At 36.9% G+C, this 14,213-nt stretch overlaps 1 protein-coding gene across 1 annotated transcript in view; it reads right to left on the bottom strand.

The window, feature by feature from the left end:
• The window catches only part of ROR1 (ROR family WNT receptor 1), a 163,267-nt gene that overhangs the window by 15,281 nt on the left and 133,773 nt on the right, over positions 1-14,213 (bottom strand). The window contains exons 5-6 of the mRNA XM_034415250.3: positions 1,019-1,146; positions 12-329 (exon numbers count right to left, since the gene is read on the bottom strand). Of these exons, the coding sequence (XP_034271141.1) occupies positions 12-329; positions 1,019-1,146 (446 nt within the window). The remainder of the gene's footprint in view (positions 1-11; positions 330-1,018; positions 1,147-14,213) is intronic.

Here is a 14,213-nt window from a genome sequence, read left to right as displayed (position 1 = left end):
CTGCCACTTACTTTTATTGATTGGATCTGCCATAGGGATGCCAATACGGATACAGTTGATAGCCTCAGGACTGTCAGGCTGGGGAAGATCTTCACAATTCGGCAGCTTCAACCGCATCAAAATCATAGGATTGGATCTTGCAAATATGTATTCAGTTTGGCAAAGCACATTTTCCAGAATCTCACACTCATCCCGGCACAGATCTCGTGGTTTTGCAACAGAAGAGGTCTCATCACAATATGGGAAAGCATAATGGCACAGCGATGGAATAGCAAACTGCGAACATTTATCCGATAAATGACTGGAAGTTCCAATCATTGTGAAGGCAGCTGCAGCATACAAATACCAAATCAATTGAGACAGTAGCAAATTTATAGTAGAACATATGCACTAACAACTACTTCCAAATAAAGACACAATAGGCAGTATGGTTTTTGGAGAGACAAGCATTTTTTAAAAAAAACAAACCCTTTTTTGTATTCAAAATACTCTGCTACAGTTTATATTAACATCTGTTTTCCTTTCTATTGATTGGACTGGGCTGTCTTAATCAAAGAGTGATTAAGTATCAAGTAGGCCCCAATATTTATTATTTGATAAGTATGTGATCTTGCTTTTAAAGAAAATTAAGTTTATGCAATTAGAGGTCCACAAGTAAGTAAGATTAAGAATTAAATTTGATCAATTGTGTATTCTAAAACATGGTTGAAATCAGAATAAAATTATGATAAATGCATTGTTTTTCAACATGCTCACTAGAAAAGCTAAGAATACAATTAAAATAATATGCAGGGCTGCTTTTTTACTATCTTTCTTAAAGTTTCATTTTCATTGCAGCTTTTCGAAATGAGCAATATATTTTTTCTTCTAAATATATTTTAAGTGCCATAGAATATATTCTGTTGAACATGTAAAATTAACATATAGTACATTAAGGATTTGAAATTCAGAATTGTAGATTATAACAAGGACAATGGCAATCTAACTGAGAATAAAAGAAAGCAAAAGTTTTACTTACCAGTTATTTGATTTTCTATTTCTCCTTGCATATGCAGAGATTCCATATAAATGGTTCGATTTCCAATAAATCTTGCACATGCAATTCCCCGGTATGGTTGACAAAATCCATCCTCTTCATATTCATCCCTAAAATCAAGCAGGCGTAATTTATAACATAGGACTGTATTGTTAAAGGGTCACTTTGGTGTGGTTGTTCAGGTGCTAATTAGGAGTAAGGAAACCTTAACTCAGGGCTGTCAAACTTGCGGCCCACTGGCCATACGTGTCACATGCTGGCCATACCCATCAATGGTGGGTTTCAAAATTTTTTTACTACCGGTTCTGTGGGCATGGCTTTGTGGGCGTGGCATGACTTTGTGGGTGTGGCAGGGGAAGGATACTGTAAAATCTCCAGTCCCACCCCACTCCAGGGGGAAGGATACTGCAAAATCTCCATTCCCTTCCCACTCCAGGGGAAGGATACTGCAAAATCTCCATTTCCACCCCACTCCAGGGGAAGGATACTGCAATATCCCCATTTCCTCCCAATCAGCTGGGACTCGGGAGGCAGAGAATAGATGGGGGTGGGGCCAGTCAGAATTTTTACTACTGGTTCTCCAAACTACTCAAAATTTCCGCTACCGGTTCTCCAGAACTAGTCAGAACCTGCTGGAACCCACCTCTGATACTCATGCTCATTTTAGTGAAGGGGAAAAAAGTCACCATACGTCACGTGATGCTGCCGTGACAATGCAAGTTTGACATCCCTGCCTTAACTGGACCAGCCTGTCTCTCTCAGCCCTAGGAAGGAGATAATGGCTAACCACTTCTGAAAATGTTATCCTAAAAATTGCATGGATCTATCCAGGTCCTCAGGAGTCAAGCTTGACTCAAAGGATTGTAACAAAAACAGTACTATTATTTTTAGAATTGTTCACAAAAAAATAAATAAATCAATAAATATTAAATGGAAAACATTCCAAATTGCCAGTTGTTAATATTTTCTCAGCTCTAAATCATTCGGAATTTGCTGTAGAAGCTGAAAACCTTTGCAGTCTTAAAAACCTCATGAGTATCGATGTGGTTCTATAAAGTGACTACAGCAAAGCATTAACTTTATGATGCATCCTTCATTGTAACCATATTCCATTTTGTCCAACCAATCTTTTTTAGATATTCTACTAAATCAGGTTAAGTAATTCCATCGTTTCTCCCAATTTTCTCCAGTGTTTTGAGAGTCATGATGGATAGCTGAGCCGAGCTAGAATTGCAGTAGTTGCAGTAGGCAAGGTTTACAGCATTCCTACACAATGCTACAAATGCTACTCAGCTTTATTTGATCTTACCCAATGGTGTTTTGCAATGAAGAATGTGACAGAGAAAGTTTTACAGCTGCGTACGACTTATGCAATGTAAATAAAAACTGATATTCGAAGCTGGAATGAGCTACAGTTGCTTTAAGAGGAGAGGTTATCAGGATAAATCTTGGATTACTATACACTTTAACTATTTGGCTTATGTGGTGAACCTATAAAGGAGACTTAAACATGGAACTCTGGCAATGATGAAAAGTTACGTTTCCCCCCTTTTTATATACTAAGAGAGACCAGCACTAACACAATCCAAAGCCTATTAATCAGTGCAGTGTCACTTTTATTATCCAGCAGTAGGAGTAATGATTTTCCTACTGCCAATGTAATGCCATAAATTGGTGAGGGTGTCATCACAATCTGTACATGGACCAAAAATCTTGTTGGTTTTCTCCAGTAATAGATCATGGTTGTTTTTATATGGGTTGATACACTGACTAAGAAATAAAGTCCTGTTTATTTTTTTCTAATAAATCACTAAGATGCACACATTCTCATTTCTAGGTTATCTATTCAATGTTTTAAATTTTTGGTCTTGGAAATAACAATAATATTTTCTAACAATAATACCAAGACACTCCTACTAACACTGACAGGGCAAGCCACTAGAATATAAATTGAGAGCAATATCCCCACTCCCTACTAGCACTGATGACATTACCTAATTTGGTAACGAAATGTCTGCAAGAAAACCACCAAGCTCAGAGATAACTAAGGATTCAGCCTAACAATAATATTACTTTTTTTTTTTGACCATAATATCTTAGCCTTGGGAAAATTCCATTACATGGAATTGTATTAATTCAATAATATTGTATTAATAGTAATAATATGGCTATTAAATAATAATATAATTGTGTTCTATTAATTATTATATAACTATTAAACTTGCACCTAGAAACTGAATCGCCCGAGACAAGAAAGTTAGTTACAGTGAAATCTCATTGATATCAATATTCCCAGCATTCTGATCATCGAGTCCTTCAAGACTGGTCAATTTTCCCGATCTTTCTTGCTGCTTGGAAATATGTATCCAATTAAAAGAAAAAACTGCTAGCAAGAAACCACTAAGTTTTTCAAAATATTAATATATCATGTACCTTCCCACTTCTAGGATAGGTGTCAGAGTGATAGTTGAATCTTTATTTCTACTTAATGCTGGCTGGGCTCATTTTATATTTATGGCATTGGCAAGGGAAGAAAGTGATGTCACATGCACCCAAATGTTATTGTATAAATTATGAATTGTGACATGCCTAATATAATTGTGGCTTGTATTGGAAGGCTATGACTGCTAAACTATTACTTTGCTACAAAATGTTCTATGTTTCCTACCCACTAATAGGAGCCCGTTCCTAATCCCAATGACACCAAAATGACAAATTGTAGTGTGATGTCACAGCACAAACTCCAGCCTTTCATACTTGCCCTGTGTCTTTGCATGCAAATATGTAAGGAGAAGAGTTTGCATCCCAATGTACATTTGGTACTTGCTCTTCCCATGAATGTTTATGAACCTATCCATCTTCATCAACTGAAAATGGATCAGCATTTTCAGAATAGGCAGCCCCTGACTTTACTTAAAATTAGAAGTGATCTATATAGGTAGTCCTCAATTTACTCAAGTCGAGGACTCCACAATTGAGCCCACAATTACTGTTGCTAAGCAAGACAGTTGTCAAGTGAGTTTTGCCCCATTTTACGACCTTTTTGACACAGTTGTTAAATGAATCGCTGCAATTGTTAAATTAGTAACATGGTTGTTAAGTGAATCTGGCTTCCCTATTGTCTTTGCTTGTCAGGAGGTTGCAAAAATGGACCCAGGACACGGCAACTGTCATAAATATGAATCAGTTGTCAACCAACCTAATTTTGATCATGTGACCATGAGGATGCTGTAACGTGTGAAAAACGGTCATAAGTCATTTTTTTTCAGTGCCGTTGATTGTAAGCCGAGGACTACCTGTATTACATGGTATATCTAAATTAATACAGACAATTCCATATGAACAATCTCAGGCTGATTAAAACCCAGTTCTAATTTAGTGGTATATATGGTATATTAACACAACTGACAATGTTACATTTCATCACAAGTAAATAACTGGCAGATTTATTCAAAGTTAGAATCTTTAAATGTTTAGTTCAGAATCCTAACATTTCTAATGGGGCTCTTTCAGAATAAGGATTTGAGGACAGAGGTCAAATTATGATGACAATTCAGCATTGCAAGTCATTTTAGAGTGTCTATTATATCTAAAATTGGCATAAGAAAGGAAATACACTCAGCTATTGAAAATGAGGTAGACTGAATGACTGTGTGAACCAATTAAAAAAGCATAGACTCTATAATTTGGTAATCAAAGTGTCTCATGTATAACCTCATTATCTTTGACAAGTTTAAAACCATATCATTCTTTACAGACAATTAAAAGCTTGCATAAGAACTTCACTTCTGGATGCACCATCCAAGTTTATTGTATGCCTGTAAAGTCTACGGTTTGGCGCCAGTCCTCAAAAAGCAGAAGATGGTGTTTCATGTATATCAGATAATTTGTGATCTAGATATTTATAGAGGAAATGTTAACTGTCCCAATCTAAATGCTATGCTAATGAACAATTCTGGAAAATATGTCCTGAGCTAGGGCCAAATCTGTCTAAAAGTAATCTATTTACATTCTTAACTGCAATGCATTGTCATAATTAGTAAGGCTGTGCAGCGCTCCAGAAATATTTTTTATTTCACAATTCAATTGCAGGCCAGTATATAACTTTTTGGAATCCCTCAAAAGAGAAGTTTTTGCCAGTGTCTGTACTAGCGCTTGTCTGCAACTCTTTAAAACAGTCACATCCTTTCACAGCACAGCATTGGCTAGCTGCTCAATGCCGCCCGCAGGGGATCCAAAGAAAAGATGCAGTTGTTTTAAAGAGCTGTAGACATGGACTACCTGCATACATGCTGGAAAGCACTTACTTTTACGGAACTGTTTCTAAAACATTGCCCAATTGTAGTAATTACTCCTTTTCAAAAAAAGGGAGGGAAAACTGTTGGATCAACAGCAGCTGTGACTGCTTATGAAACAGCATTGGTAATACTGCTTGGATCTTTCTTGGCAGCTTTCTTACATAATTTTTCAATATGAACTGCACTTCATATGCTCACAGTTATGAAAAGGACAGGAAACTCCTAGAACTTACATTTTGTTTGACAGACTTATTTTAGTTCTTCCTGGAGGATGGCAGAGCCATTCAGACTTAAGATAAAGAAATATACACAACTTAAAAGATCATACAAATAAGATGCTCAGTTATGGCTATTTTAGCGAACCATATCAAAAACTCCATCTTCTATGTCTGTGGTTGCTACATTTTCACTTGGAATTTGGCATCTGGTGCAGAAATGGATTTTCAGAGAATCTCAGCTTTTGTTAAAAAGAAAAGAAAAGGAAGCACAGAAAGCTGAAACCAACACATGAGCAAGAAAGTGAATCTCAAAATTTCGAGATAGCTGACCTAAAGAATATTGAAAGCATTTGGGACAGAAACAAGAGAAATATCGAATCTATTTCAGTATATCAGTTTAGATTTTTGCTTCTTTACAAACTAACATTTTCCTTCTTTGTCCTTTTTACCTAGGCTGGCCAGTTTATCACTTGCTATCTAGGATCTACGATACTCCATTGTTGCTAATAGCAACAAGAAATGATACCAGCTTTGAGTATCAATTGATTTTAGAGTGACAGCTTCTTACAATGCAGCTGGATTTGGTATTACTTATCCGGTAATGCCGGATGCTCCCAGTCAGTTGTCAGCCCAGGAAATCCCAATTAAACTGAAACATGAGACCACAGAACTTCCTTTCTGGAACCAAGCAATGTTTTAGCCCTTAGGTTATTTTAAAACTCTACTGGATTCCTTTTAGTTGACACTCTATACCTTTTTAAAATGAGTTTCAATAACAACAATGAAGTGCAACAACTTTTTAGACAAGTTATAACTTTGCTGACCACCCAAATGGACATCCTTTCATGGTTTTGTTTCGGTTTTGTTGACATAAATAATATAGGTCTAACCTATCAGAGGTCATCTTTAGTAAAATATTCTTCTATTTTTACACATGCAAAATCTAGATGTCTCACATATTGGAGCAGGAAGTAGCTATTCTCTAGAGAAATGGTGCATTTGTATATTCTATGTTAAGTTGGGGTTATTACCTTACTTTAAAAAAATATGACCTTGCACATGTTTTAACTTATAAGGCAGAAAACAGGATTCCTTTTCAGAATTCCATGGGGTGATTTTTAGAGCTTTGTACTAAATCCCAAAATACCTGCTTGGATTCTATAAAATCCTTATTCAGATAATTCTTTACACCTAAGTTTTCGTTCATGTGGATTTCCTGGATACATCAGATAGTTCTTAATTTCGAGAAGCTTCAAATATTTTTAATCTAGTCTTTAATCACTTGGTATCTTCTAGATATTGGGGACCCCTGTTTCTAGGAGGAATGAATGTTTACCCCAGTGGTGAAATCCATTTTTTTTTACTACCGGTTCTTGGGCGTGGCTTGGTAGGCGTGGTGTGGCTTGGTGGGCATGGTAGGGAAAGATACTGCAAAATCCCCATTCCCTCCCCACTCCAGGGGAAGGATACTGCAAAATCTCCATTCCCATCCCGCTCCAGGGGAAGGATACTGCAAAATCCCCATTCCCTCCCTATTCCTGAGGGAAGGATATTGCAAAATCTCTATTCCCATCCCACTCTGGGATCAGCCAGAGGTAGTATGTGCCAGTTCTCTGAACTACTCAAAATTTCCGCTACCAGTTCTCTGAACTACTCAAAATTTCCGCTACCGGTTCTCCAGAACCTGTCAGAATCTGTTGGATTTCACCCCTGGTTTACCCTTGTTCTCTCTCTACCTCTATCTCTCCCTCCCTCTCTTTTCCTAAGAAGCACAATAGCAGAAATCAATCCATATCTGATTCAAAATAATGGGAAACTGCACATGATGAACAGAGGGAATATTGATTTCCTTGAAGGAAAAGGGTATCGTCCTGTCAAAAATCTGATATACTTCATCTATGAACTGTCTCCAACAGGCAGATCATGGTTCTCTTAGCCTTCCTGTTTTTCTTCAAGCCATCTGGGCTGCTGAGCAGATGCTTTGGGAATCTGAGCATTTCAACCTTGTCTCTGACTGGCTGTTTCTAGGCACCTTCCTTGTAAATGTGCAGGCTCATGTTTCCCATTTGATTAAGGTGGAACTTGGACTATACAATTGTTTTCATTTAGATTTAACTGAGTGACAGGATGTTTTATTTTAACAGTAACCTTATATACCTTTTTTATTTTTTAAGAAAAGTCAAATCATCCTGAATTTTATAAACAACGGCAGGTTTTCCATGGCAACCCAGCCTCTATAAAAAGTAAACATACTTTTATCCTCTTACATTTTGTTCTGCTCTAATCCAAAGGAGTCTGTGCTCAAAAGGTGATTTTTTTTCTGATAGGGACATCCCATTGGTAGACCAAACAATCAAATCTCCCACCTTTTAAATATGCAAATATGAATCAGAACTCTGTTAAGAAGGTACAATGGCTGGAGGCACCTGTAACAAAGTGACAGACCACTTGTGTTGTATGTTGAAAGCTTTGGAGCCAACTTCTAAGAAAGGTAAGATATGCTGAATAATCAGGCTGGGAAAGACTTTTGTCTGGGCCTCCTAAGAGGCACTGCTTGTCTGGATAGATATGACTGAGTTAGAACAATATTTGGTCTGACTTGATATAAGAGGGTGCTTGCTGATAGAAGTATGAAATTGAGCCATACAATTCTATCTATAGAAAAACAAACAAAAAAACAGGGTGAAGAAGCTGTAGTAAATCAACCCCACTCTTCAACATTACTTACTAAAGAAAGTTGGAAGAATTGTCGAAACTTCATGCAACGGCTTTAAAAATACATTATATAAAATACGTTCATGAAATATTAAATAAATGTCTCCCTTCACTCCACAGTATAGCCATATGTGTATGTTGTAAAAGAAAAACTATAGTTTTGTTGCCTAAATCATCATTTAGGGCAACAAAAATAAATTCTTTCCAATAGACATCAATTCAGTAAACAGAAGATATTCACAGACTAATAATTGGTTAATTTTTTAAAAATGAGATAGGATTTGATTCCTTAGACCGGGGTGGGCAATTGTGGCTCTTTTACAACCTGTGGACTTCAACTCAAGACAGCCAAGCTGTCTCAGGAATTCTGGGAGTTGAAGTCCACAGGTTGTAAAAGAGCCACAATCGCCCACCCCTGCCTTAGACAATAACTATGAACATTTGGTTCAGGAAAAATGAAATTCATGTTCTGTGTTCATGAATGGAACTGACTCAGTCAAGGGGTCCATCCATGAGACTTTTCTTCAAAACCACTAAATCAGAAGTCTAGAAAGGAGAAGGAACCCAAAAGATTGGAAAGGCTGCAGGTAATCATTTTACTATGAGAGCTGAAAGGCATTTGATTCCATGTTTCGTTTGGAAGTGAGCTACTGGAACACAAGTCTTTCAAGCAAAGCTGAATCAAGCACGTCTACATATACAGGTGGTTTTTGATTTACAACTATTCGTTTAGTGACCATTCTAAGTTACAATGGCCCTGGAAAAAAGTGACTTATGACTGTTTTTCACACTGTTGCAGCATTCCCATGATCATGTGATCAAAATTTGGTTGCTTGGCAACTGGTTCATATTTATAACGGTTGCAGTGTCCCAGGGAGTTCTTGCAACTTTCTGACAAGTAAAATCAAAGGGGAAGCCAGATTCACTTAATAAGTGTGTTACTAATGGAACAACTGCAGTGATTAACTTAATAACTGTGGCAAGAAAGGTTGTAAAATGGGGCAAAACTCACTTAACAACTGTTTCACTTAGCAATAGAAATTTAGGGTTCAGTTGTGGTCATAAGTGGAGGACTACCTATAGTATGAAAATGCCATTACTCTCCTCAAACATGCCATTACTCTCCCCAATATAAATGTACTGTAATTTAAAAAAAAACTCTCATAGCCTTTACTCAATTTTATCCTGGTATAAATTTACTTTTTAAAAAAGAATTCAGGATGAATTGTCATCTGCAATTCTCTCTCACACACACATACACACACAAGGACATACATGTTCTATAGGGTTGAAGTGTGAAATGGATCAGTCTGCACAAAAAGAAAACTAAACAAACTCCCCCCACCCCTATTTTTATCAGACTACTTCTAGTCAGGATACCATGAATTTCCTTCTGGATTTTGCTGATACAATTCCTGGTAGGCTGATGGCCTTGTTATATGGCATGAAGGACTATATCTAGAAGAGGAATCAAAGATTTTTTTTCTCCCTGTCACAAAAAGGCTTAATTTCAAAGCAGGGCTCACAAAAAGAATGCTCGTATCTATTGACAGTTTGATGGACATTTTTCTCCTGGTTTCTTGAATCTTACTTTATTTCTTTTTTAAGCTTTGCAAGGAATAAAAACAATACAAAAAGACCTCTAGTTATTCAGCCATGACTGAATACACACTTTTTCTAGGATCTCAATATCTTTTTTATATTGTGATGACCAAAACTGGACGCAAACCTCCAAGTGTGATCTTACTAAAGTATTATAAAGTGGCACTAACACTTCATGTGAAACATCAATCCCATTTTATAATGCCTTGGTAAGACCACACTTGGTTTTTGCATCCAGTTTTGATCGCTATGCTATAAAAAGGATGCTGAGACTCTAGAAAGAGTGCAGAGAAGAGCAACAAAGAAGATTAGGGGACTGGAGGCTAAAACATATGAAAAATGGTTATAGGAATTGGGTATGTCTAGTCTAGAAAAAAGAAGGACTAGGGGTGCAGGATAGCAGTGTTCCAATATCTAAATGGCTGCTTCCATAGCACCTGAAGGCAGGACAAGAAGCAATGGATAGAAACTAATCCAACCTAGAACTAAGGAGAAATTTCCTGACAGTTAGAACAATTAATTAGTGGGTTGACTTGCCTCCAGAAGTTGTGGATGCTCCAACACTGGAGGTTTTTAAGAAGATATTGAACAACCATTTGTCTGAAATTATATAGGATTTCCTTCCTGGACAGGGAGTTGGACTAGAAGACTTCCAAGATCCCTTCCAAGTCTGTTATTCTGACTGGTCCAAATAAACTGTCAGACACTGCATTACTGTATAGATAAAGATGGTTAAAAACCATTTCATAACAGACCCCATCAGCATGTGGATTCATAGGCATTTGACAGCCTAGATGTCTAAAAAATTCTGTGTTAATTTGCAATCTGCTACTGTTAGACTAAAAATATACAAAAGGAAACAGGAAAAAAATATGCAACATTTTATCCATGTCTCATGGAACTTTACATATTTATGATGCAATTGCTTATCATTGCCACAGAAAGCATAAGAGTAATCCTTGCACTGTCACACATCTGTTACAAGGGAATAAATAGATAGATAGATAGATAGATAGATAGATAGATAGATAGATAGATAGATGGATGGATGGATGGATGGATGGATGGATGGATGGATGGATGGATAGATAGATGGATGGATGTACGGACGGACGGACAGTTATAGATGATATAGATGTAGAGAGATGTCTCATAAGTAGCTTTTTGATTGTAAAATAAACCCCAAACAATATCCTTCCAGCTCATTTTAGCCTTTTTTAAAAAAATAAGTCATATCAAACTACACATCAACTACAAAAATTTTTTAGACATCACAAGAAATCTAGGTAATGGTGGTTCTTATGGTTTAACTTTAGAGAAATCCTAGAACAGAGATAGATTTGTTAAAATCTCAGCCATACCCTTGATAAGTACTTGCAATTCATGCAAACATGTTAAGAGTAGAATTTAGAAACTTTTCTTTTCCCTTCTGCATATCGCCCCAACCTTTAAAACAAACCAGAAAAATACAAATGTAGTACATAAGAAGGTGATTGCTCTTAGATTAAAAGTTGCATAACAAGAATTGTTTTTTTGAATGTTAATTGCTATAGAAAACCTACGTGCATTAATAATTTCATTAATCTAGACTGCCCCTGGAAAAATTATTACTGGAGATTACAGATATATTTAAGGAAGCTGTCTCTTTAAGAAAACCTTGTTTTAATAAACTTTGCTATAACATACTTATACCGTTGCACTTTATCAAGCCTAAAAGCTTGAGTCTAGGACCAGCAAGAAAGCTGGTTTACATCAAGAGAAACTCTTATCGTGGCTTGGTAATAGAAAACATGTATTTTACAAAGACATTTTTTAAAAAAATCTACTGTAGCCTCAGCCAAGTATTATTTCTAAAAATATGACCGTACGCTATCAAACAATGAAGCTATGTTAAATTTATGAGCAATGTTTTATATGTGAATCAAAACATATGCAGCTGTTTCTATAACACTGTTTCTGTTACTGGACAGTTAGATTTGATATTAGTATGATCAGTAGCAGCCTGCTCTCACAGCAAAGGAATGATATCTCACCAATCTACTAAAATTAATACAAATACGATACCATTTTCAGATGATATTGTTCCTCCACTTTCATACTAGGAAATTAAGTTCAAATCCAGACCAAGCTAATTAAGTATACATGTTTATCTCAGTGTTTATTCATTTTCCACCTTTGGGTCTCTTGTAAGTCAGAAGTGTTTCAATAGCATGATTGGAGCGTAAGAAAACTGCTCACCTCCATCTCCTCTATTCAAAGCCTTTTGAAATAAGGACATGAACCTGAATACGAACAATGTTTGAGTAAGCCGTCAATCAAAAATGCAAAGAATTAAAAAAATTTTTTTTTGCAAGAGGCTTAGTTGACAAAAAAGGTAGAAATCTGTTTTTTTCCCTTCCACAATATTCATTAGCAACCTACAGTCTCAAAAGACTATGGTATCGTGCTCTGGAAAGAGGTCCTAAAACAGCATCTGGTGTGACTAAAAAGGCCAATTCGAGAGTGGCACTCCCTTCCACACTGAGGGCAGATACATTCTGTCCCCTGCTCAACCCCCAGATTTCGCTGGTCCCGGGACTGCCTCTTTGCCTCGGCCTGCCGAACAAGTGTCTCTTCGAATTGGAGAAGGCCATGCTGCGTCTTTAGCCTCCAAGCTGAACAATCAGAGGTCAAGGTTTCCCAGTCATTAATGTCCATTCCCAAGGCCTTTAGATCTCTCTTGCAAATATCCTTATATTGCAGCTGTAGTCTCCCTCTAAGGCACTTTTCCCTGCTCTAATTCTCCATACAGGAGATCTTTCAGAATCCGACCAGAAACCATTCTCACGACATGCCCAAGCCAGCATAGATGTTGCTGTTTCAATAGTGTATACATGCTACAAATTCTGCGCTATTTGGAACTTTGTCATGCCAGGTAATGGACAATAAAAACCATGCTATTCACAAAATTAATAGCTCTGTCCCATTGGGAAGTCGGTGTTTGATGCCTTTTTGTATAGCAGTTGAAAATCTGGTAGGGATTTTTACAGTTGTATTCCTCCCACGTTACTACTTTAATGCAGCTAATGCTGTGGCACTGTGCGTGGCCTGAATTACAAGAATAAATGATGTAACACCTTATCGCCTTTCTTCCACACCCTTAATGATTTTGTGATGAAGTAATGTAAGCTGCAACTGACCTCTGTAACTACCACTCAAGTTCATAACATAGGCACAGGCTATAGAAGCGATATTATCTTTACCTCTAAAAGTCCTTTCTAAGTGTCCTATGGTTTATGGCAGCAGCAAAATGCAGTTCAGGTCACCAGAGATTTATCCCCCTTTTTAATGTTTTTACTAGACTGAATAAACACATTCCCAAGGATTGAGGCCACTGGCTACTCCAAAGATCGGCAAAGCACAAGGTAAACTTGTTTAAGTTGAAGTCTGCAAGATTGACACTTCTTTACAACAATGGGTAGCTTTGTTAGCTTTAAATGGAAATGGTCTGGGCCCCATAGCTTACAATGTGCCCTCTTCCGCTGAATGCAATAAAAGTTTCTGGTCTTACTGGTTGCATATTGAGTTTCAAGTCATCTTCATCACAAGGGTTTTTTATATATATAAAATGTTCACATTATACTAAAAAGTCACCCTGCACAAAGACAGAAAGCTTTTGTTCTCTAGGAACTATTGTTTTTGGTTTCTGGTAGCCAGCATAGAAAATATACTTTTCAAACCATGAATACAGATTCCAAAGGATAAGTTAAAGCATTTCTCTATGGCGAAATAAATGTCCTATTATTTGGGTTTGGAAAAATATATGGTTTCATTGGATTCTTGATATTAAATCAGAATACCGTGAGCTAACATCAAGTTTTGTTCAAATTTGCCAGAATGGAACTGAATCCTAAAAACACTTTAACTGAAGTCTTGCAATGTAAATTGACATCTTCTTTCATATCTACTGTCTTTTCTTGGCAGAATAGGAAGAACAACTAACTTCCTGGATAGAAGGCATCTAATTACAGCTTCACAGAATCATGAAGGGACCATTAAGGCAATGACTCCAAATCTTTGCTCAGTGCACAATCAATCAATCAATCGTAATTAAATCTTTCCTGACAGATGGATATCTACCTCTGCTTGTATACAGCCAGCAAGAAATTTGTGACTGCCTTCAGGAATAGATTTTGCTGTCAAAACTACTTTTAGTGCTAGGATCATTTTTGTAACATTCAATCAAAATCTACCTCTGTGCCACTTAAATCTATTATACCACATCCTAACCTTGGAATTAATAGTGGGGGGAAAGTCTTTCTTCTGTGTAACATCCTTCCAGATTCTTTCAGTCTGCAACCTATT

Source organism: Pantherophis guttatus, chromosome 3, assembly GCF_059756535.1.
Source record: "Pantherophis guttatus breed Tessera chromosome 3, ASM5975653v1, whole genome shotgun sequence".
In the NCBI taxonomy this organism is placed as follows: Eukaryota; Metazoa; Chordata; class Lepidosauria; order Squamata; family Colubridae; genus Pantherophis; species Pantherophis guttatus.
This window is presented reverse-complemented; position numbering and strand designations above follow the sequence as displayed.